We start from the raw sequence: 25,706 nt of genomic DNA, 5'->3' as shown, positions 1-25,706 counted from the left end.
ACTTTTACACACGCGCTGCAGTCAGTTTCATGCATAACTACCAATGCTGAGATTCAAAGAACAGGTACGTTATTATGAAAACTAAATAAATAGTTTTATTGCTGCACAGAATTACTTCCCTTAAAGAAACACTACACTAGTCCAGAAACATTAAATGAAGACTTTAATTAGTAATGCAAGAAATATTGAATAGCTTTAAAAATTTCATGCATAAAAAAATATTTTCTATCTTCTACAGCACAAATGCCATCATATGTTGGCTTCAACCATGTCTTGAATGCCATAGCTAGAAACCGTGTTCCACACAATCCATATATTCATTACGGTAAGCTGCATGCATAGGCTGTTATACAAATAAAAAAATTAAAGGTCTTTAATTAGAAGTTTCAGAAAAACCTGTTATACTAGTATTTGCTTGCATTTTCAAAGCAAGATCTCCTCAGTTTCAGTTATCATCCTGCTTTTATGGAGGACGATGGCCAGAGGCAAGAGCCTTAATCTTAAAGAAACTACTGAAGTATGCAAATCCACTGCATAAGCCAGCAACCTATCTATTAAGCCACTACAAAATGAGTACTCTAGTTTTTTCTACTAAAACAAATTTGTACTTGCTACAAATATAATGAAGAGTGCTATCTTAAATGTAAGCATTCTTGTATAGAACACACAGCGAAATATCTAAGTTTTGTAACCTTCACAAGATGAACTTGTAATCTGCAAAAAGATATATATATATATTTCTAGCAATCTGTCACGCTACAGCTTTGCTAAACAATCTAAAATAAGCATGCAACAATATATTGTCTTACATTGAGCTTTGAACAACCCAGAAAGGTTTTTGCTATTAAAATTTAAGTATATGTATCAAGCCATTGTACATAATTAGCTCCCCATAATACCTAAAAAATGAAGAATAATGTACCAATTCAACTTCCTGAATAGCAAACACTCTCAGGTCAAACGTATATATATATGGACGTGACAACTACACATATATATTATACACGCACACCTTTGTCTAATGATTATAAGTGAAACTAAATGTAAAATGCCTTGTTGCAACTGACATATAGTCACAATAAGTCATGCTTAATAATGATTCGTACACCACATGCCTCATGGGTGTACATGCTGTGTAATAACAATTCGAATATATTGTCTTAATCTCTTCTAACTAAACTGTGCAGCATACACATTATGCTGAGTGTAAATAATGCACTACAACGTCACAGCAAAATAACACAGCAACGCAGCTTTCGAATTCATCATTTTTCACCAGATAATGGTAAGTCTTTAATGCACTGAGGCATGAATGTTACTAACTGCATGACCTGGCTGCAAATGCAGCAGTGCCAACATGCATGTATATGCATTATGCTTTCCATTCAGTACAGCATGAGTTAGATAGTAGTGTAAGCTTTCATTATAAGCATGCTACAATACAGTAGACTTCCTTTAAGACAAACACGAGAGGAGTGTGGCAATACAGTCATATAGTCAAAAGCTTGTTTTAAAATGCAATGAATGCTTGAAACATTAAACAAAAGTTCATAGAGTATACAGATAATCAGAAAATTTACCTTAACACAGATATTAAATGAAATTTGCTGTAAAATGTATGTTTTATTAAATTTATCTCTGTCCATCATATTTTATGCCACTGAAACTTGACAAAAGCAAACTGATAAACAACTATTAACATACACAAACCTTGTTACCTCATTGACCTTTTACAGAAAAGCCAGAAGAGGCTCCAAAGCCTGAGGAGGCACCTGAAGAAGTCAAAGTGGAAGAGGCCAAACCAGAAGAGAAGGCTCCTGAAGAAACCAAGATTAAAATCAAAAAGAAAGCCAAAAAGCCCAAGGTAACTGAGGAAGCACCAGAGGAAATGGTAGTTATGAAGAAGCCAGAAGAAAAACTAGAGGAGCTTCCTAAGGAAGTTACAGAAGATGTCACAGTCTCCTTGCTGGAAAAGCCGGAAGAGGCTCCAAAGCCTGAGGAGGCACCAGAAGAAGTCAAAGTGGAAGAGGCAATACCAGAAGAGAAAGCTCCTGAAGAAGCCAAGATTAAAATTAAGAAGAAACCCAAAAAGCCAAAGATTACTGAAGAAGCACCTGAGGAAATTGTCATTCTCAAGAAGCCAGAGGAAAAACCAGAAGAGCTCCCTGAGGAAGTTACGGAAGATGTCACGGTCTCCTTGCTGGAAAAGCCAGAAGAGGCTCCAAAGCCTGAGGAGGCACCAGAAGTCAAAGTGGAAGAGGCAATACCAGAAGAGAAAGCTCCTGAAGAAGCCAAGATTAAAATTAAGAAGAAACCCAAAAAGCCCAAGATTACTGAAGAAGCACCTGAGGAAATTGTCGTTCTCAAGAAGCCAGAGGAAAAACCAGAAGAGCTCCCTGAGGAAGTTACGGAAGATGTCACGGTCTCCTTACTGGAAAAGCCGGAAGAGGCTCCAAAGCCTGAGGAGGCACCAGAAGAAGTCAAAGTGGAAGAGGCAAAACCAGAAGAAAAGGCTCCTGACGAAGCAGAAGTTAAAATCAAGAAAAAACCCAAAAAACCGAAAATTACCGAGGAAGCACCTGAGGAAACTGTCATTCTCAAGAAGCCAGAAGAAACACCAGAGGAGCTTCCCAAAGAAGTTACAGAAGATGTCACAGTTTCTTTGTTGGAAAAACCAGAAGAGGCTCCAAAGCCTGAGGAAGCACCTGAAGAAGTCAAAGTGGAAGAGGCAATACCAGAAGAGAAAGCTCCTGAAGAAGCCAAGATTAAAATTAAGAAGAAACCCAAGAAGCCCAAGATTACTGAAGAAGCACCTGAGGAAATTGTCGTTCTCAAGAAGCCAGAGGAAAAACCAGAAGAGCTCCCTGAGGAAGTTACGGAAGATGTCACGGTCTCCTTGCTGGAAAAGCCAGAAGAGGCTCCAAAGCCTGAGGAGGCACCAGAAGAAGTCAAAGTGGAAGAGGCCAAACCAGAAGAAAAGGCTCCTGACGAAGCAGAAGTTAAAATCAAGAAAAAACCTAAAAAACCGAAAATTACTGAGGAAGCACCTGAGGAAACTGTCATTCTCAAGAAGCCAGAAGAAACACCAGAGGAGCTTCCCAAAGAAGTTACGGAAGATATCACAGTTTCTTTGTTGGAAAAACCAGAAGAGGCTCCAAAGCCTGAGGAAGCACCTGAAGAAGTCAAAGTGGAAGAGGCAAAACCGGAAGAAAAGGCTCCTGACGAATCAGAAGTTAAAATCAAGAAAAAACCCAAAAAAACGAAAATTACCGAGGAAGCACCTGAGGAAACTGTCATCCTCAAGAAGCCAGAAGAAACACCAGAGGAGCTTCCCAAAGAAGTTACAGAAGATGTCACAGTTTCTTTGTTGGAAAAACCAGAAGAGGCTCCAAAGCCTGAGGAAGCACCTGAAGAAGTCAAAGTGGAAGAGGCAATACCAGAAGAGAAAGCTCCTGAAGAAGCCAAGATTAAAATTAAGAAACCCAAAAAGCCCAAGATTACTGAAGAAGCACCTGAGAAAATTGTCGTTCTCAAGAAGCCAGAGGAAAAACCAGAAGAGCTTCCTGAGGAAGTTACGGAAGATGTCACGGTCTCCTTGCTGGAAAAGCCAGAAGAGGCTCCAAAGCCTGTGGAGGCACCAGAAGAAGTCAAAGTGGAAGAGGCCAAACCAGAAGAAAAGGCTCCTGACGAAGCCAAGATTAAAATTAAGAAGAAACCCAAAAAGCCCAAGATTACTGAAGAAGCACCTGAGGAAATTGTCATTCTCAAGAAGCCAGAGGAAAAACCGGAGGAGCTTCCAGGGCAAGTCACAGAGCATGTCACAGTCTCCTTGCCAGAAAAGCCAGAAGAGGCTCCACAACCTGAAGAGGCACCAGAAGAAGCAAAAGTTGAAGAGGCCAAACCAGAAGAAAAGGCTCCTGACGAAGCAGAAGTTAAAATCAAGAAAAAACCCAAAAAACCGAAAATTACCGAGGAAGCACCTGAGGAAACTGTCATTCTCAAGAAGCCAGAAGAAAAACCAGAGGAGGTTCCCAAAGAAGTTACGGAAGATGTCACAGTTTCTTTGTTGGAAAAACCAGAAGAGGCTCCAAAGCCTGAGGAAGCACCTGAAGAAGTCAAAGTGGAAGAGGCAAAACCGGAAGAGAAAGCTCCTGAAGAAGCAGAACTTAGGATCAAGAAGAAATTCAAAAAGCCCAAGATTACTGAAGAAGCACCCGAGGAAATTGTCGTTCTCAAGAAGCCAGAGGAAAAACCAGAAGAGCTCCCTGAGGAAGTTACGGAAGATGTCACGGTCTCCTTGCTGGAAAAGCCGGAAGAGGCTCAAAAGCCTGAGAAGGCACCAGAAGAAGTTAGGGTAGTAGAGGCCAAACCAGAAGAGAAAAGAGAAGTCATTGAAGAGGAGGCTAAACTTACCATTAAGAAGAAGCCCAAGAAAGAAAAAGTGACAGAAGAGACACCTGAAGAGAAAGTAACATTAAAGAAAGTTGAAGAAAAGCATGAAGCTCCTGAGGAAGTCACCGAGGATGTCACTGTGAAATTAGAAGAAAAGCCAGAGGAAGCTCCTAAGCCTGAAGAAGCTCCTGAAGAACTGACAATCAAAGAGAAACCTAAACCAGTTGAGAAAAAGGAAGTTGCAGAAGATGAGGCCAAGCTCACCATCAAGAAGAAACCTAAGAAACCAAAAGTCATTGAAGAAGCACCTGAAGAGACAATGACAGTGAAAAAGCCAGAGGAAAAAGCAGAACGTCCTGAAGAAATCTCTGAGGACGTCACTGTGACATTAGAAGAAAAACCAAAGGAAACTCCAAAGCCTGAAGAAGCTCCTGAAGAACTGACAATCGAAGAGAAACCTAAACCAGTTGAGAAAAAGGAAGTTGCCGAAGATGAGGCCAAGCTCACCATCAAGAAAAAACCTAAGAAACCCAAAGTCATTGAAGAAGCACCTGAAGAGACAATGACAGTGAAAAAGCTAGAGGAAAAAGCAGAACGTCCTGAAGAAATCTCTGAGGACGTCACTGTGACATTAGAAGAAAAACCAAAGGAAACTCCAAAGCCTGAAGAAGTTCCCGAAGAACTGACAATCGAAGAGAAACCTAAACCAGTTGAGAAAAAGGAAATTGTAGAAGAGGAGGCTAAGCTCACCATCAAGAAAAAACCCAAGAAACCAAAAGTCATTGAAGAGGCACCTGAGGAGACAGTGACAGTGAAGAAACCTGAGGAAAAAGCAGAACGTCCAGAGGAAATCACTGAGGATGTCACTGTGACACTAGAAGAAAAGCCAAAGGAAATTCCAAGGCCTGAAGAAGCTCCTGAAGAACTGACGATGGAGGAGAAACCTAAACCAGTTGAGAAAAAGGAAGTTGTAGAAGAAGAGGCCAAGCTCACCATCAAAAAGAAACCCAAGAAACCAAAATTCACTGAGGAGGCACCTGAAGAGACTGTGACACTGAAGAAGCCTGAGGAACAACCGGAAGAACGTCCAGAGGAAATCGCAGAGGATGTCACTATGACATTAGAAGAAAAACCAAAGGAAACTCCAATGCCTGAAGAAGCTCCTGAACAACTGACGATCGAAGAGAAACCCAAACCAGTTGAGAAAAAGGAAGTTGTAGAAGAGGAGGCCAAGCTCACCATCAAAAAGAAACCAAAGAAACCAAAATTCACCGAAGAGGCACCTGAAGAGACTGTGACACTGAAGAAGCCTGAGGAACAACCGGAAGAACGTCCAGAGGAAATCGCAGAGGATGTCACTGTGACATTAGAAGAAAAACCAAAGGAAACTCCAATGCCTGAAGAAGCTCCTGAAGAATTGAAAATCGAAGAAAAACCTAAACCAGTTGAGAAAAGGGAAGTTGTAGAAGAGGAGGCCAAACTCACTATCAAGAAAAGGCCCAAGAAACCAAAAGTCATTGAGGAGGCACCTGAAGAGACTGTGATGCTGAAGAAGCCTGAGGAACAACCGGAAGAACGTCCAGAGGAAGTCACAGAGGATGTCACAGTCACATTAGAAGAAAAGCCAAAGGAAGCTCCAAAGCCTGAAGAAGCTCCTGAAGAACTGACGATCGAAGAGAAACCTAAACCAGTTGAGGAAAAGGAAGTTGTAGAAGAGGAGGCCAAGCTCACCATCAAAAAGAAAGCAAAGAAACCAAAATTCACCGAAGAGGCACCTGAAGAGACTGTGACACTGAAAAAGCCTGAGGAACAACCGGAAGAACGTTCAGAGGAAATCACTGAGGATGTCACTGTGACATTGGAAGAAAAACCAAAGGAAACTCCAAAGCCTGAAGAAGCTCCTGAAGAACTGACAGTCGAAGAAAAACTTAAACCAGTTCAGAAAAGGGAAGTTGTAGAAGAAGAGGCCAAGCTCACCATCAAAAAGAAACCAAAGAAACCAAAAGTCACTAAAGAGGCACCTGAAGAGACTGTGACACTGAAGAAGCCTGAGGAACAACCGGAAGAACGTCCAGAGGAAATTGCAGAGGATGTCACTGTGACATTAGAAGAAAAACCAAAGGAAACTCCAATGCCTGAAGAAGCTCCTGAAGAATTGACAATCGAAGAAAAACCTAAACCAGTTGAGAAAAAGGAAGTTGTAGAAGAGGAGGCGAAGCTCACCATCAAAAAGAAACCAAGGAAACCAAAATTCACCGAAGAGGCACCTGAAGAGACTGTGACACTGAAGAAGCCTGAGGAACAACCGGAAGAACGTCCAGAGGAAACCACAGAGGATGTCACTGTCACATTAGAAGAAAAGCCAAAGGAAGCTCCAAAGCCTGAAGAAGCTCCTGCAGAACTGACGATCGAAGAGAAACCTAAACCAGTTGAGAAAAAGGAAGTTGTAGAAGAGGAGGCCAAGCTCACCATCAAAAAGAAACTAAAGAAACCAAAATTCACCGAAGAGGCACCTGAAGAGACTGTGACACTGAAGAAGCCTGAGGAACAACCGGAAGAACGTCCAGAGGAAATCGCAGAGGATGTCACTGTGACATTAGAAGAAAAACCAAAGGAAACTCCAATGCCTGAAGAAGCTCCTGAGGAATTGACAATCGAAGAAAAACTTCAACCAGTTGAGAAAAAGGAAGTTGTAGAAGAGGAGGCCAAGCTCACCATCAAAAAGAAACCAAAGAAACCAAAATTCACTGAAGAGGCACCTGAAGAGACTGTGACACTGAAGAAGCCTGAGGAACAGCCGGAAGAACGTCCAGAGGAAATCACAGAGGATGTCACTGTGACATTAGAAGAAAAGCCAAAAGAAACTCCAAGGCCTGAAGAAGCTCCTGAAGAATTGACAATCAAAGAAAAACCGAAATCAGTTGAGAAAAAGGAAGTTGTAGAAGAGGAGGCCAAACTCACTATCAAGAAAAGGCCCAAGAAACCAAAAGTCATTGAGGAGGCACCTGAAGAGACTGTGACGCTGAAGAAGCCTGAGGAACAGCCGGAAGAACGTCCAGAGGAAATCACAGAGGATGTCACTGTAACATTAGAAGAAAAACCAAAAGAAACTCCAAGGCCTGAAGAAGCTCCTGAAGAATTGACAATCGAAGAAAAACCGAAATCAGTTGAGAAAAAGGAAGTTGTAGAAGAGGAGGCCAAACTCACTATCAAGAAAAGGCCCAAGAAACCAAAAGTCATTGAGGAGGCACCTGAAGAGACTGTGACGCTGAAGAAGCCTGAGGAGCAACCGGAAGAACGTCCAGAGGAAGTCACAGAGGATGTCACTGTCACATTAGAAGAAAAGCCAAAAGAAGCTCCAAAGCCTGAAGAAGCTCCTGAAGAACTGACGATCGAAGAAAAACTTAAACCAGTTGAAAAAACGGAAGTTGTAGAAGAGGAGGCCAAGCTTACTATTAAGAAGCCAAGAAAGCCAGAAATTCTTGATGAATTGCCTGAAGAAATTCCGACAGTCACTTTAAGAAAAAGGGTCTCAAGACCTCAAGCTCTTGATGATGTTAGTGAAAAGTTTACGCTACCTCTTCAAGAAGAAGCCCCTGCACCAAGACAGTATGATGAAGTTCAAGAAATGTTCGAGCTGAAGGTGCCTCGTAAATTTAGTGCAATTGATACTGATTTCTCTTTAAAGGCAGAAAGTGAAGATCAAGCTACACCAGAGGATACCCTTCACCTTGATCTTGCTTCCAAAGAGCAGGAACGCACAATAACAGAAGCTTCAGGTAAGCCTGCAATTAGCTGCTTACATGTGCCTGTAGATGCTTATGTTCACATATTTCTGGCTTTTCAGATGAATTCAAGATTGTCCTTCAGCAGCCTCAAGGTAAGGAGGCACTATTACTTTGGCACCTGTGATCTGCATCCCGAACCAAGTCATTTACAAGGATATAGGGAAAGGTTCAGATGTGTAATGCACTGTGTTCAATGCATTGCAATCACACAATTATGCAGAATTTGTTGTTAGTTTGTATGCTCTTTCAACTTATTCACATCATTCCTAAGTATAGTGTGGAGGTCGCATGTTAAATGTTTGTGACACCCCTCGAGCTCATCTGGAATTCGTTCATCTAAGTAGACTATTGTTCTAGTCCCATTTGTATTATAGCAATTAGGATCGGTAGGTAATTATCTCGTGATGTGAATATAGGCAACAAAACATAACTTTCAAAGTGGCCTTTCTCTACACAAATGTGACCCAATCAATGCACAGTATATGTCTAGCTTGCACCCAGGTTTGTAAAAATCATTTATTTCCATAAATGTGGCCCAATGCACAGTATACATATGTCTAGCCTGTACCCAGGATTGCAAAAATCATTTCAGTATTGTGAGCTGGTTCATAAGAACCCATGCATCTGTACTATAGGTATGAAACATTTGTAGGGTGTGGGATCTGAGAAAAAGCTGAATATGTTGGTACCTTGGGCACAGCAGTCTGGTACTCGCATTTCCAACGATCAACATAGTGTTGTATGGTTTTACTCTATGCAGGCGCACCCTGTCAGGGAAATTCAGCTTTTACGCAGAACAGCATTAGCCTCAGCCTAGATCCAATGTTTCGAGGCTTCCCTTGTTTGACCACTGTTGATCATAGCCGGGTGGAAGGAATTTGTCAGAACTTTACTGTAAAGAAACTCGAAGACTGATACTTAGGACAGCCATGGCAGATAGCAGCCACCATGCTGCCTTTCTGTTAAGCTGTGGCATGGCTTAAGTTATTTTACCTTCATGCATGAGAAGTGATCCTCCAAGCACGCTTCTGCGCCCTCGTCAGAACAATGCATTCAATCATCGAGTTGTGATTCTTCTGAGTAAAAACCTCCCCGATTACTGGTATGTGAATTTGTTAAAAAGTACAGTGAAACATCAAGTGGAAGCTGAAGAATTGTGTTCTACATGCAATAGTGCAGGAATGCCAGGGCACAAGCAGAGCGTCACTGCAGTGACTTAATGTGCCTTGTGTCTCTCATGTTTTACTTTTTTTTAAGTAGCTATTGACTCCATAATTACAGTATGAAGCCTCAATTCCTTGAGAGCATAACAAAAAATTAATTACGTCATATTTTAATGTGGGAAGCTTTATATGTGTGCTAATGCAACGCTGCTTAAAGGCACGAAGTGGGATGCTAGGTACATCACAGAACCTGATGGTGGTTTTCACATGGTATCAGAAACAACTCACGCACATGCTAGTCAGCCCAATGCAGTGGTTGAAGGCCACACAATAATTATGCCATCGAAAACTGGCCACATACTGCCAACTTTCATTCCTCTTGGCCTCAATGCAGCTTTTTTCCCGCTTTCATTTTTGCAGCATGTACTATCACATTCAGTATGAGCTGCAATGCGTGAGCCGTGGCCGGAGCACTGTCCCAGTCGAGCTTGTGGTGCTAACTTGCGACGCCCTCAAGCTTCGTAAAAATTCTCCCCCCCCCCCCCCCCCTAATTTTTTTTTTTTTTTTTTTGGCCTTGGAGCGATAGCTGCTTGGTGTGCCAGTGTATTCTAGCTTCACAAAGAAAGCAGACGACAGAAAGCACGGGAGTATGCATATGGCGAAACCCTCCACATTGTTTTTTTTAAGCGTCGCAAGTTAGTGCCACCAGCTCAACTGGGATAAAGCTAGACGCAAAGATCGCTCTGGCCACGACTCGTGTGTTCCAGCTCATACTGAACGCGGTAGTACATGGCTGCACTTTTTTGTGGAAAAAATAAATTAACTTAAGCCTTTATTCTGTGCTTCTCAAAATTCGAGACGACTTAAACCCAAAGCCTGGTCCCCTGTTGTCGCTTCTCTGTCAGGGATGTGTGATACCACGTGACCATTACCTCCGATTTCTGTGACATATCCAGCTTCTGGCTTTATATTCAAAGCCATGCTACACTTAGCGCATGTTTTGAACTGGTACATTGCATTAAAAGGTGACGGAAATAGTTATTTGTTATACTAATCACTGAGTAAAAACCAATCTGCTAAAGAAAAAAAGGAGACAAAAATTTTATGTCAGTACTTCTTTAAAATAATTGCACTATATACTTGGTGTTTATTCAGTATAACTGCATATAAATGAATGGAGAGATACGGGTGAGGCACAAAGAGAGCTCCCAAAGTGAAACACTGTACAGTTTGAAAATTACTTTTTAAGCTTGCCTAAAAAAATATCACTTGGGCCTCATTATAACGAAACCGGATATAACAAAATAATTTATATAATTAAGTAAATGCAATTCCCCTTGAAAGCACCATAAAGATCCATGTATTTCAAACCTCGTTTTAACGAAGCAAAATTGTCCTGTCAATGGATATAACAAACTAGATTCGTCTCCGAAAAAAAAAAAAAAACCCGACCTTTGCACTCTGAGCAAAACACTTTTCGCCGGGTTGAAGTTGAGGTGAGGAAGAGACATATTTCTGCAGCCCTAACTGGAGCACAGCTCAATGTATGTGGGGAGAGAAGGAAGTGTGAAGAAAGAGGCAGGCTGGTGCAGTAAGAGAGAGAGAAGTGGGTGAGCAAGGTATAAGGTGGTGTTGGCTTGGGGAGCCTGCACTGCTTGTGCGCGGCGATACAAAAGAGCTGTGCATCCACTTGTTTCTAGCTGTGGTATGCTACGAAGGCTGGCACAGCAGGTAGGCGTGGCCATGGCCTCTGAAACTGAACCAGTGCCAGTGCACTTTCGGAGGCCCATGCAATCCCAGGGCCACGTGAGGGTGACGGATCAGCTGCGTAGTCGGCACGCCATGTGTAGTGTGCCTCACGACGAATTGCATTCGTGTCACAGCATGCTAGCTGTTATCCTCAACCATGTCGCCGTTTCGCCACAATATAAAACAGCCAAGTGGGAAGCGGTACTAAAGACCCATTACATTAGAACAGGAGCTACTGTAAAGGCTTTTGCGTCAGGTGCTAAGAAGTTGCGTGTTGCACACGAAGATTCTTTTACCGTTGTTTTATTAAAATTTCAATGCATATGTGGCCACGTAGCAGTTCAGCAGGCCACAAAGCTGTCTTCTCTGCCTCTTTAGATATAATGAAGTAATAGATATAACGACGTAATTTCAGCTCTTCCTTCAACTTCGTTATAATCAGGTTCGAGTTCTGAAAATGTCAGAAATGTCTGAAAGTTTAGTGTTCCTTGGAATTTATTTCAGTGTTTAGAGCTGTATCGAAAAGTCCATGCAAAAAGTGGCATGTTCTGGGCACACGTATGTGGGTCACCAGTATCATGCTTTCTGCCTTCAGTGGTACAGTTCTTTAGTTTCTGGTTCTCTTCACCAAACTTGTCACTACAGATCAATCCACTACACTGTGGCAATCCTTCTGCAGTTGTACCACAGAAGAGCAGCTGGATATCATGCTCTCAAGTTGACAGGCATCATGCTATCTGCAGTTAAACTTAACCGACAAGAGAAAATACTCAATGGAAATACTTCTGTAAGATTATTGATGCTTGAGATGCTTTGATCCTTCAGCTCTGTGGTTAAGGGAAATGACACAATTAAAAGGATTCCTAGAGCTAGAGGAATGTGCCCCTCACATATGATGTAGATACATGAGTCACAAGAGAAGTGTTAAGGAAATGCAGTAGCTGTGCTTATTAAATCATCATTATCCTGCAGCTTGATTCTTTGTGTCACATAAAAATGTGCAGTATATTCAATGCATCTCTGTGTAAGCATGCTTTCTTTCTTTTCCCACAGATGAAGAAGAGGATGTTGTAAGTTTGCTTGAAGTTTCCAGTCTTCAGTTAACAGCATGGCTGCAGTTTTGTGACCTAAAGGGACACTAAAGACAAATATTAAGTCAATGTGGACTGTCTGTTAAAATACCGTTCCAGAAACCTCACTGCGCTTGTTTGGTGCCAAGAATAGATGTGGAAGGGTCCGTGTATCTTTAGCGCAATTCAAATCACGCACTCCCGTGTGGGGAGTACTGTCATTGCATATGCCATCCCCACCCTTTAGTGCCATTGGTGAGTAAAACGGTGGCTGCCAGCCAGCACTATGGTTTCTTGTGCAAAACGCAAAAGCGTGGCCAGAGATCGAGCTATAACAGAGCCGACAGTGCGAAAAAGGAAGGAAAAGTGCGCACCGAATCATAAACACGATCTTTGACGCTCGTCACGAGGGGCATGGTTCTCTGCTACTTGCAGTTAGTGTGAGTTTTGTGGTACAGAGTCGAGTGAAAACTAGACCTTTCAACCGCCTGCAGCATTGTAAAGTGTAATTAACATTGAAAAGTTATTTTTTTCTAAGAATCAGATAGAATTAGACAAGTAGCATTTTCTTCCCTCTTATAAAGCAATGCAATTATCTTTTTATTATGAGTGGTTGAGTGCTATTGACAGAATTATAATGAGGAGTCGCTACGTCATTGGGCTAGTACTTGGGCTAGTCGTCATTGACTTGACATCATTAGGCTAGTCTCAAGCCGGGTCCTGCATTTACCTCAATTTCTCGATTACTAAAGCTCTGTTCTAAATAATATTGGCACCTGAGACACCCTCGAGCATTTTAGCTTGACTTAATATTTGCCTTTAGTGCCCCTTTAAGCACTTCCATTCGTCAATAGTGCACTGTGCGAGCTTTTGCATGAACAGATTCACAATGTCCTTTCAATATTAATAGTAAAAGTACCTTTAACAACATGACATGAACAAGTACATATTTAATGAAAAACATAATGCGAAAAGTTGAGCAAACTACCTAAAACATGCTGAGGGGAGAGTTTGAGCTTGCTGGTAGATAACGACAGAGTACTGGCGCAACAACGAGACAAGGACAGAGAAGGCGAGACACACTCCTCATGTATGTCTCACTTGCGTGTCTCGCTTCCTCTGTCCATGGCTTGTCCTTGTGCTATTACTCTGTCATTAAAAGGTGCTCTTTAGAATTCATACCATTGTTAATTTCCAGATGAAAGGAAATCTTAAAGCATGCATGGCCACTTCTAAATGAACTGTGTCTTCTCGCAGCTTTCATATCTGGTGAAATTAAAAATGAATTTTTAATGTACGTATGGACACACTTCAAATACTACTGCACAGCTTGAGGCATCATGTCGCCTCTCCTCCAGGCAGTTTTAGACCTTAAATACTTCTCACCTAAAAAGCTGCCATCCCACATTTCATTGGATTCACTTTCATCAATTACAAAAAGGCATGCCTCTGAATTATGGTGAATAATAGTGATAGTTAATATCATGCTATTCAGAACTAGTTGTACTGGTACTATGCAAAGCGTCTTAATCACAAATTTAGAAGTTTCCTTTTAATGATAGCAATCAAAATGCAAAAACTTATTCTTTTATGACCTCATGAGACCACAGCTGCTATGCAGTACTGTGGCCCACTTGTAAAACAAAGGTCAGAAATAATTGCAATAACAAATAACGAGGACATAGCTTTCTTTGCTCGGTTTGGAAATTTATTTGTCAAGGACAAAACAAAAATGGAGTTTAAAAGGTGCAAAATTTTGTTTGCCATTTCTCATGGGCAATACTCGGCATATGCAACCGATAACATCGTTAATGGTGTTAGGGAACTTCTTACAAGAAAGCAAGCTTTAATTTAGCTGGTGATTTTGAGGAAAAAAATAGTGAATTGTAATAATTGTAAGAATTGTAATATTAAAATGGTCCTTGTGTTAAACAAGGACCAAAAAGTCAAGTCATAAGTTCAAATGAATGTGATTTACCATTCAAGACTTGGTTTAACAATTTAAGCATACTACATCTGCTAGCGCACTTTATATGTATAAAGCATGCATTATTTCCACCTGCATGCCATTTTCATCATCATGTTGTAATGTAATGTCTCAGTGGCTGAAAATAAAAAAATTAAATGGTTAACCAAGCAGAACTACTCAGCCTAAATAATTAATAACACATTCTTGATGCTTCATTCAATAATTTTAAATAATTAGTCTGTCAAAAAACAAACTGCAAGAGGTTACTCCGTCATGCACTATGAAGGGCAGAGGAGTGTTTTTTTGTCTCGGAAAGCACAATGGACAACAGACAGAGCAGGGGCCCTACTCCACCTGTGCGGTGTCCTGCTCTTTCTGCTGATCCATGTGTTTTTTGTGTAGTTACAGTGAGGGACACCAACAACCTTTTTCGATGCATTAACAGCATGCTGCCATTTCTGCCTACAGAATTTACACAAAATCTCATAGGCAGGGAATCCCCACTGACAACTCACTCAACATCACCAAGATGGCCAACTTCACATTTCGAGCACAAAGACGCGAATACATGCAGTTGTGCGTCAACCTCCTTCCCCACTGTGGCCATGCAGCCCTAAATTTTTGCATTGGTTTGAGTGTAAGCTCAACCATCTTAGTTGTGGTGATTGAGACATGTGGAGAATCCTATAATTACAAAACTTTATTTATGCGAGTTCAAAACGCAAAACATTACATGCTTTGAAGGGAACAAGAAATTGCTGTTCGTTATTTATTTATTCCTGCTGTTTTTCATGAATTCATTTCAGTCACTAACTTTCACTATACTTATGTCTGAGTAATTTAAGGTACTCTGTGGCTAATCAAAATATAGCTGATCTTCAAGTGTAATTGCATTCAGTGCATGTATGTTCAGGGAGCATAGTGCTATCTGGGGTCATGTAGCTACAGAACAATAAAAACATTGAATTGCTTTGTACATGACCTTAAGCTTCAATCAGAATTTTCCTGCAGGAAATAATTGAGTATGTGGCAATCACAACTTACATCACCGAAGAGGAAGATGGTTTGGACCTTGAGGAAGGTAACAAGTTTTTCATTATTCCTAATTAGTGTATGCAACCTGTTTATTTCTTTATTTAGTGCACACTGCCGTCCATAGGCCATGGACCAAGCAGGGGGGGAGGGGGGGTGGTCGAACACATATATACAATCGAGGGCAAAAAAATCAATGAAACAAATATCAAAGTGTTAAATATATAAGTAAAAAAGAATAATCATGTAATGTTTGTAACAGACTGCTATCAACACAAAACAAAGGCAACTAAACTAAACTTTCTTCATTCTGGTCAATGCTTGTAGATCCAGAAGTTAAATTTAAGCAGCTCGGGCGAAGGAATGCTAGGGTATTTTTTGAGTAAACACCAAACATAGTTTACAATTAATGACAGAAAAATTTGTTCATTGTGACATGTTTCACAACTGTGTCTAAACACTTTGTGGTAAAAGTGACAGGAGAGCAAGTAGCACAAAGCCACTCATATGTTCCTTTCTTCTCTAGGTGAGCATGTTATATTGGTGGAACGAAAAACTGAGGAACGATGGCTTGTGCGAAAGACTATCACCAAAGAGAAGGGAATAGTTCCAAAGTCCATCTTACAAGATGTTGCTTCTTACAATCGCCTGCTCGACCAAGTTTTGGAAGAAAAAATTGGCAAGCTACCTGTATTTGGGAGTAAGTATCTTTGTTTATTACTTGTTTGTTTATTTTATTTTCTCTTGTGATACATCCACCTTGTAAAAAAGGACAGGAAATTTTAACTGTAAATGCCTGAAACACTAAAAGTAAATACTAGGATGGGTGTGATGGGAATGTAACGAGGTACAGACATGGGGCTCTCCCACTCTCTCATATGCTTTGGAGGAACTGCTTGTTGGCTTAGTTGGTATTTGCTGAAAGATATATTTCCCACTAAAAACACATACAGATATATATATATATATATATAAACAGTCACCCGTGCCATCGTCAATATTCAAACAGTCACCCGTGCCATCGTCAATATTCAAACAGTCACCTGTGCCATCGTCAATATTCAAACAGCCACCCGTGCCATCGTCAATATTTCTGTGTGTGTCTTTTTAGCAGCAAATATGTCTTTCACTCTCTCTGTGTAACTAGTTAACCTTAACATTAAAAACAATGAAAAAGAATGCTTGACATGAGAGACATGGACATCAACTAAAGCTGAAAACTCTATAAGAAAAAAGTTTACTTTTATCGTTGTGTACTATCAAATAAAGCACATAATGACAATTGAGTCGGTGAAAAGATGCTATTTTTAGAATATGGGTGTTTTCTTGTTAACATCAATAGTAGAGGCTTGCAATTAAATTACTATCCTAAAGAAAATCAATGGTACAATACACCGAGTGTATAAGTTGAGTGAAGAATACAGGATGTCTTTTTAATTATACAATTAAGCATTTTTGATTTCTTGTAGAAGTAATGGCCTCTTCATCGAGTAATTTGGATCAAGGGTTAGAACTGCGCTATCTGCTACAGGTAATTTCTTTAAAATTTGGTGAAGCTAAAGAAAATGCCCTATATATGGTATGCTTTGTATTACCTCCTTTTAGCTGGGCTCAAAGTAACTGTGCTAAAGTTGTTTGCTACTTAAAGCCTAGGCTTTGCACAATTTAGTCAAGAGAGCAACTTCCAGCAGCCCATGCACTGCAACTTTTTCTACTGAACATTTCTTGGATCTTCAGTATTCTAAAAAGTTCAAGAGCTGAGCACGATGTATTGCGAAATTAAGTGTTCTTTAATGAATTCACAGCATGAGTACAATTTATTGTACACTTACAAAACAAGGATACTTCTTCTTACACAACAATAACTTGCCAAGATTGCATTATACTGTTATCCCAGAATGCTTACTGCTTTACAGCTTGGTTCTATTGTGTAGGAAGCTGCTCGTTGCAGTGCTTAAACATCATACTGATCTATCATTTAACAAATGGTAAAATGATGTAATTTTTTCACAACTCAGTAAATCACTATTGATACAGCTGTGGTAATTAAACTTGTGCAATCCTTCTTTCAAAGAGCTGCTTCCTGGAGAAAAAATGACAGCACCCAAGTTCCTTGAAAAGCCCAAGCCAACAGAGGCTGAGAAAGGAAAACCAGCAACGTTCCAGTGCAAGGTACAAGGTAATCCACGGCCATACGTCACTTGGTTCAAGCAAACACGAATAATAAAATCAACAACAGAATTTGAGGTGAGTGCTGCATACCTTTTATCACAAAATAAAAAAAAATATGACTACTTGTTCAATAAAGTGGCAACAACAACCAGTTTCAGATAAAATATATTGAATAACATTTCATCTATAATTTTATGAACTAGGAGCAGTTTATTATTTGTATGAGGCACAAATGAGAATAGCAGCTTTTCCAGGCTTGGCTGGAAGTGTACGATTCTCATTTTGTTTCACACTGCAACATATGACTTTGCTGTGCAGTCATTACTCAATGTTTATTCTTTAAAATTATGATAGCAAGAACTGGCCACTATTTGTGTTTCAGATTTATTATGATGAAGAAAATGTGAGCACCCTTGTCATTAATGAAGTCTTCCCAGAAGATGCAGGAACATACACTGTGGTTGCCAAGAATCCAGCAGGCTTTGCATCATGCTCAGCTGACTTAACTGTGCAAGGTAAGTAAATTTAAACCCGTTTAGCAACACAGTTTTCAATGCACTTACAATTTAGGCAGTATATATTTATGCTCTGTAATTAAATGCTGCCATTGCAGCACAAATGCCTCTTACACAGCCAAACGAGTGGACATAGTATCAAGAGCTCTCTTTGGTCATGCTCACTGGTGTGGATGCAAATGAATATATGTTTCCCTGCTCCATTGTTACCCTTCTTTTTTTTCTTGCATAATGCCACCACACTCACCTCGCTAGTGCTGCAGTGGGCTTGAATTTACCATACCTGCAGTGGTATAATGATGGGATTAGAATTCCTTCTGCGATTGATATATAATAATAAGGAAGGCTTTGGGGCGTGAGCATATTACTCGAAGCAACCTCTTGGCCCACAATATACAGCTGCCTTCATTAAGCTTGGTTGGCTGGCTCTCATGGCAGCGCATATGGTAGGCAAAAGTTGACTCCTCCAGGTCAGAGGTGCTGCTGTCCTCACTAGCTGCCTTGATGAGGCAGCCACTCTTAACCACAATTCTGTCAGAAGTATGTGTCATCTGATGTGTTTTCTACCTGGCCACTCCTTGTTTTTTTCTTTCTTTCTTTTTTAATTCCACATACACACAGCATAAATGCAGCTCATTTGACAAGAGCTGTCATTACAGATCTCATGCAAAGCAGTTCTTGAGACTGTCAGTGTGGTTTCAGTTTGTTTTCTTGCTTATTTCAGGTTACTATTTGCAGCTTAGCAAATAAAACACCTATACATGTGACAAGAAACCTTCAGATTCGAGCTTGAACAAGCCAGTAATCAATATATATCAAAATTTTGCACCTCTGCTCATCCCGTAAAACGCCCAGTACAGTTCTGCTTGCGTTTACCCGAATACCAGACACGCTAAACTCTATTGTGGTAGTAATCCTTCGGCGTGAAGTGATGGCCGCAAATGCATAGATGCTGGTGCCAATTGGACACCGACAGCCTGATGCGCTGCAGCCACTTCGCTCGCATATTTCCTTGCAGAGGGACACAATGTCACAGCTTGAGATGTCACTGATCACTAGACTTGCAGCCCACAACATAACAAGGGTGATCCATGGCGCTCGTGAAAAGAAAGGTTGAGACCAACACTGACTGCGCAGCTCGCGTCAACATGGAAAATGTTGTAACACAAGCAGACGACACTTTCTGTGTGCCGGAAGTGCTTGAGTATAGTGATAAATTGTCATTGTGTATTCTCTTTCTGTTACTTATTTTTTATAAAAACAAAGTAACCAACATTCCAACTATTACAAACAACATTTGTTCACCATAAATTTGGAAAAATGATCGATGACACGACCTAGGTAGCCAATCAGATAGCTCGTCAGTTGGGCGAAACGCGTCAATTGGGATTGGGCAGCTGAAAACTCAGGGAAGTGGCGCCGCAGTGATTTGTAGCAATGCACATTTTTAAAACCTTATAATAAATTACATGCTTTACACGGTGCACTTAAATGTGTCACTTAATGATCAGAAGGACCTACCCTAATGACTCAGTACGTTTGTACAAAATAATCAAAATTATTTCAGGGTCCCTTTAAGGTCGAACATGGAAAAATGTCTTGTTTTGAAGTTTGTGTAATTTCATTGCTTCTTTTCAGAATTCATCAGTGAGAAGACAATCTCAAGACGCACAGTATCGAGGTCATCATCACTGCTGGACATATTGGTGGAAGGAATTCCTCCAGTTTTTTCAGCACCTTTGCGGCCTCACTTGAGGGTTGACGAAGGAAGCACGCTGACTCTTGTCATAAAAGTCACTGGCACTCCCGAGCCGGAGGTAAGCTCTTGCTGTCTGCAAATTTCAATGCAGTGCAGAATATTCTTTTATTAGACTTATGTAATCACTTAAAATGTTTTCTCGTCTTAACAAGGAAAAAAAAAAAGAACTGATGACCATTCTAGGCAAGGTGCATAAAAAAAATTGCATTTGGGACACACTAGCACGAGAACTGAACTTAACAAGATGCTTGCATTTTCTGCTCTTGTCAGTACTAGTGCGTTACGCTGGATGACGAGAGATTGCCTCATATGTTGCATCAAGAAATATGCTAGGAGTTGACAATTTGTGAAATTCTGCGAGTCAGTTGTGCTGTAAAACTCAATTTCAATTAAAACACTCACATCCACTGTCCCACATTCTGTATATTCTACATTAACCAGTTCCTTCCTATCCCAGAACATAAAGTCACTGCTTAGTGAGCCTTGCATGTACGAAAGTTTCTTTATCTCTACTGTTCTGCCGTTCATTAACCCTTTGACTGCCAAGTTTTCTTTCCGACTGCTGCACAGCCCTTGCAGGGTTTTTCTCGCATTAACGTTAGTTCAGTGGACATTTCATGCTACATAGAAGCTGCTTTTTTGTCACCTTTTTCTTCCAATTCACAAGTCATAAATTATTCATAAATCTTTTCGCCTGTCAAAGTGCAGACAGACCTGCCACAATGGTTCATCATGGCTGCCCTGCCGTGACAGAGCAACAGAGCACTGATACATTTGCTCCTGCTGCAGTCAGAAATTTCACTTACAAGGCCTTCGTGTGTTTAGATGACTTCTCGAACCATAGGTAGCACAACAGGTACACAATGTTATTTTTTGCACGAGTTGCTTTAGGAAAGGCAGAGAGTGCACTGGAAACATAAAACAGGTATACTCAGGAGTGGCAGGGGCTGTGCGAGGGTAATTGCCGGAGTTATCTCGGGAGTGGCAGTCAAAGGGTTAATCAATCTCTACACATAGTGTGATAAGCTCAAACTATTTAGCTTCAGTATCCATCATTCTGTCATTTCACCCACAAGAAATTTGTGTGACCTTACAATCGGTCATATTTAACCTAATAAGTTGGCCGCTCAAGCAACCTCCATTGTTAAAAAATGACCACAGTACATTTAACAACAAAATGATGAAGTATGAATAACAGTACAATACAGACAAGGCAACACAGCACAAATTAATATAATGAAGATAACGCCAAAACAAATAAATAACTTCAAAATAGCGAATTGGTACTTTTCAGCGAAAAACTTTCTAAGGCTATGAATTTTGTTGTGGCAAATTTTATTAGCAGGACAAAATATATTTAGCATTCCAATGAATTGCCAAATAAAATTTCAATCCTAATTCTAGCTATACTCAAACAATAATTTCCGATAAAATTTTTGCCCTAGGGAGGGAGAGCAAGAGTTTGATAAGAAAGCACGGAGGAGCTTGACTTGACATGCATTCATGTAAGAAGCTAATTTGCACTGTGGGAAGGGGAAGAAAGAAGAACATGATTAGTGATGATTATGGCAACAGAGGGAAAAGTTGCAGTGATATACAAGTACAACCAATGAAGTCTCAAGTCCGAACTCATGCTCTTTAAAATGTTTTTTTTTAGCTTATTGACATGCTTATAAAAGTTGACAGAACTTTCGTGATTGAACCCACAGCCATAGAGGCTAGTATAGGTACAATGAACTAGAATGTATATGGGCAGTGTACCGACCGACGCGCACCTCACCTTATCGCGCGTGTCATAGGAAATGCTGCTCATAGCGATGGCGTTGTCGTCGCTAGCTATTGAGCATGTCTAGCAAACCGTAGCTCTACCCATGGCCAGTCTGGAGCAGGCATCTGGTTATATGCCAGAGGTATGTTTCAGACAGGCCAGGCTCCAGCGCCGATGCGCTTTCCCGTGATGCACCTTCAATAGTTGGCAACTGCGGCACCGCCGCTACTAGCGATATAAAATGCGTCAGGCAGAAAGGCACGGTTGTGCCACTCAAAAAAGATACTAGTACACTCTAGTATGGATTCAAGGATATAAACAAAAATATTACCACCTGGTATGTGACCACATGTCATACCACAACAGAAAAAGAAAATCATAACTGCAAGCACTCGTTAATTACATTATTGCACAATTGTAATATAATTTTACAAACTTGACTCTACTAGAGAATGTAACAGAATTTCTTTAAACATGAAATTTTAAGTTTAAATTAAAAATCAATGTTCTTAAAATTTAAGAAACTTGTTTTTGTGTAGGCTAGTTTGGAGGTGCACTCTCAATGAAATGATGGTTGTTATGAAGGAGACTGGCATAACAAAATGATCTTGAATGATCAGAATTAGAAGTGCTGCAAGAATGAATATTTTAGACTGATTTGGGACAAAGTTATAGCAGGTCAAACTTTTTTTAAGTCATAACCCATAGTAACACCGAGGATAAATTATTACTTTTTGAATATTTGTGTAGTAATATTTGTTTATATTTTAGCCCTACTGCACTGTCTAATTGACTTCCTTTCTGTCAAAATAAAACAGAATTATTGAGATAGGTCAAGTAGAACCAGAGGTATTGTCACTCCACCATCAAAAATAATGTTTTGCGAAAACAAGGAAAAACATTTCACGACATGTTCATGCTGATTATAGTAAATGCTAACTTGATCAAGGATGATACTGAGGTCCAATCAAGCAAAAATAAATGCTCTACACCAGGCTAGAGCAAAGGAACACGCCAATATTTTGGGGCAAATTTTGGCTCCGAAGAACAGTGCCTCGCCTTAAATGTAGAAACTCATGCAAAATTCTGGTGGCATGCTCCTAGACACTTCAACAATGAGAGAAATGTGTTCAGCAGAGGCCTATGTGAAGCAAACAGGCTAATAAGAAAGCACAGCAACCCATTTGAATAATTATTTCTATGTCGCATTAATTTTATCTTTGGAAGTGTGTGCACAGAAAAATAAGTTGTCTAAGTATTTTCTTTTCTGCTTCCTGCAAATACTGCCAATCGATATACTATATAAATTGCAATGGGTTCATTAAAAAGACATCTCAATATGGCACTACCCTTTTGAAGGAAGAAAAAGAAACGTATTCCTCAGTTGAGTATAAAATATTGATAATAATAATGCAGTAAAGTTCATCAAAGCATGCATCTCACATAACAGTCCAGCTGTAGTATGTTACTCAACCAATTAAAAAGCTACCACTATGCTTCCAGTTAAGCTGCGCTGCGAGTACCCGCCCGCGTAGCTGTATATTGAAAACCATCTGCTTCGGAGGCAGAGTCCACCCCCCCCCCTTTGTTTTCGCAGCTAAGATCTCGTTGATGCAAGGGGTGGCACGAAGCTCTATTCGCTCGCTGCTGCTGCTGCGCTGACTCACTCCAGTATTTTGACAGCGAGTTTCCACAGTCAGAGTGAGATGCGTTCATGTTTGCTTGTGCGTGCGTGACATCATGCTTGTTAATTTAGTTAGTGTGCCTATGTTTACAAGTTTATACGGCCGATAAAACTACTATCCGTACTTTGTATAGCTGTCCACTAATTTTCCATCGCCTTTTTAAACTGCAACTTTTTTGCACTAGACTTCAAAGCTTATGTTTCTCAAACTCAAGCTGTCTTTTTTTTTTTTTCTTTACTCCAGGTAACCCTCAAGGTGAACGACAAACCCCTCAATGAGAAAGACAATAAGCGATTCTCAGTAACGAAAACGAAAGAAGATCACAATTTCATCAACGTGACATTTGTCTTGAAAGATGTGAAACCAGGTGATGCTGGTACTTATGAAGTTACAGCTGAAAACTGTGAAGGAACTGTAACCAGTCACATTGATGTCGAAGTGATAGGTAAGATTCTGTTAGAGTCTTTTGATCTCTTTTGGTCTTATTTTTGTTCAGACAAGAATCTGAAAAACAATGATTTGTCGGCACTTACAGAGAAGCCCAAGGAAGAGCAAGAACCACCAAAATTTACTCAGACTTTCAGTGACACAGTAAGTATGATACCTTGTGTACATGACTGAGTCAAGTGTAGGTTTGTGAAAGTATCTAAACTTACAAAAAAAAACTTTTTTTTTTCTTTTTCAAATTATTTCAGGTGGTTACAGAAGAAGAAACAGTAAGACTAATTGTGAAGTACACTGGAAAACCAAACCCCACTGTGACGTGGTATAGGTATGCCTTCTTTTTGTTTACATTTCTTCCCTAGCTGCTTGCTAATTTTCATTTCTAATGGTGTCTTTATTTCAGAGATGATAAGCCAATACATAAAGACAGCACAAAAATTATAATTCAAGAGGATGAATCAACATCCACCCTTGAGATACCCAAGTCTGACGTGACTGATACTGCAAAGTACACTTGCACTGCATCCAACCCTGCAGGCAAAGTCACACACACTGCAAAAGTGACTGTGCAAGGTAACAAAATTACATAAACTCTGCAAAATAATATAGCTAGAATGAAAATGAAATATTGTATTGCGTCTGAAAAACTGCAACAAAGGAAGTTAAACAAGAGAAAAAGATAGTTGGCAAAGCAAAGAAACTGTACAGCAACAATTAGAAATTGGCATTGTATTTCATTTCTGCAAATCAGTTTTTCTACATGATACCATCTGCAACTTTATTTAAAATGCTATTAAGTTATTTAAAATTTCATCACAAGGCACACCATGCAGCGTGCTAGAATACGTTTATTAACTATACCAAGACAGTGCCCGTTGCAACTACCATGAAATACATAGGTCTTGGAGATACTCAATTTATTAAACACCCGAATTGCAGCAAAAAGTTTCATAAAAGAAACTCCTGAAGTCATTGCATTATAAATAATTTGTTGAATCAGTGTCATGAAGAAGATATATCTTTTTGTCCCCAAGCTGGCACCTTGTACTGTGAGCAGCAGAGCAATGGGTGCTACTATTGTTGCTGACGAAAAGTTTCTGTGCTATCCACAGTAATCTCATTCAGCACAAGGGCACTTTTTATTTCCACCTGCATTATAAGACAGCCATATATCAGCCAGGTATATAAAAATACCCGTTATAAAAAAATATAAAGATGCAGAAATATGCACAATTCTTACAAACATTTGTGAATGACACTTTTCTATAAATAGTCTTGTACATACTTCTTTTCATGGTCCTGACCAAGGTTGCTTCAACTGGCTAGTACAATAGTCTCACACATTTGCTTTCTAGAACCAAACCTCACATTTGTGGAGAAGCTTCAAGATGTAGAGGTAAAAGAAAACCATGTGGCCATGTTCGTGACAAAGACAAACCGGCCAGTCGATCATGTCACTTGGTGCAAAGATGGAGAGCCAATTAAACTTGAAGAGCCACAGGACAAATACCAAGCAATTTCTGAAGGTCCTTATCAGAAGCTTGTGATCAAGAATGCCAGTATCAAAGATGAAGGTGAATACACATGTGTCCTGGGAGACGAGGAGACATCAGCAGACTTAGTTGTCATTGGTGAGTATCAACTTCTGATTACCAACCAGGCACAATTTATCTTCATACATTCCCCACAGCCTTCTTTGCTCATTTTGTTCATGCTTTTTCCAGTTGATAACAGCACAAGTATGAAACATTACCAAAGAAATTTATGTTTGCGCTGCATAAAATATAAACTGCGAGAATAGAGCTACACGACTGTGTTCTTGTACTTTATCTGTTCACATAAGCTGAAATTAATTTGCAAAAACTAGTCCCCACAAGCCACCATTACATCAGCAAGTATGGCAGGCAGGCCATATATAATTTTCCACACTAACCATACCTCTTGCGCCTAGCCTTGAATCACATGTGCCAGCACATGGCACTGGGATAGGCCCAGCCTGACCGGTCTCTCAGTGACTCGCCTGTTCTTCATTAGAGTTTTGAAACCGAATTGAATAATAATCCAATACTTCCAGAAGTGAATTGAACCGAATATCAAATACTTTTCAAATAGCTTACAAATAATGAACAGGCATTTTCACCATTAACGTCAAATGCATGTTAATAATAATACTACACATGTTAGGAGTAGTGTGAAATG

The 25,706-nt window shown here is 40.2% G+C and overlaps 1 protein-coding gene across 1 annotated transcript in view; it reads left to right on the top strand.

The window, feature by feature from the left end:
* The window catches only part of LOC119436594 (titin-like), a 215,517-nt gene that overhangs the window by 158,238 nt on the left and 31,573 nt on the right, over window positions 1-25,706 (top strand). Inside the window, exons 118-131 of the mRNA XM_049666848.1 lie at window positions 1,925-6,074; window positions 6,813-8,171; window positions 8,240-8,272; window positions 12,147-12,163; window positions 15,144-15,213; window positions 15,691-15,864; window positions 17,239-17,411; window positions 17,719-17,851; window positions 19,490-19,668; window positions 23,307-23,508; window positions 23,599-23,654; window positions 23,759-23,835; window positions 23,911-24,080; window positions 24,863-25,138. Coding sequence (XP_049522805.1) covers window positions 1,925-6,074; window positions 6,813-8,171; window positions 8,240-8,272; window positions 12,147-12,163; window positions 15,144-15,213; window positions 15,691-15,864; window positions 17,239-17,411; window positions 17,719-17,851; window positions 19,490-19,668; window positions 23,307-23,508; window positions 23,599-23,654; window positions 23,759-23,835; window positions 23,911-24,080; window positions 24,863-25,138 — 7,069 coding nt within the window. The remainder of the gene's footprint in view (window positions 1-1,924; window positions 6,075-6,812; window positions 8,172-8,239; window positions 8,273-12,146; window positions 12,164-15,143; window positions 15,214-15,690; window positions 15,865-17,238; window positions 17,412-17,718; window positions 17,852-19,489; window positions 19,669-23,306; window positions 23,509-23,598; window positions 23,655-23,758; window positions 23,836-23,910; window positions 24,081-24,862; window positions 25,139-25,706) is intronic.

The sequence above is a fragment of the Dermacentor silvarum genome, chromosome 1 (assembly GCF_013339745.2).
Source record: "Dermacentor silvarum isolate Dsil-2018 chromosome 1, BIME_Dsil_1.4, whole genome shotgun sequence".
Taxonomy (NCBI): domain Eukaryota; kingdom Metazoa; phylum Arthropoda; class Arachnida; order Ixodida; family Ixodidae; genus Dermacentor; species Dermacentor silvarum.
This window is presented reverse-complemented; position numbering and strand designations above follow the sequence as displayed.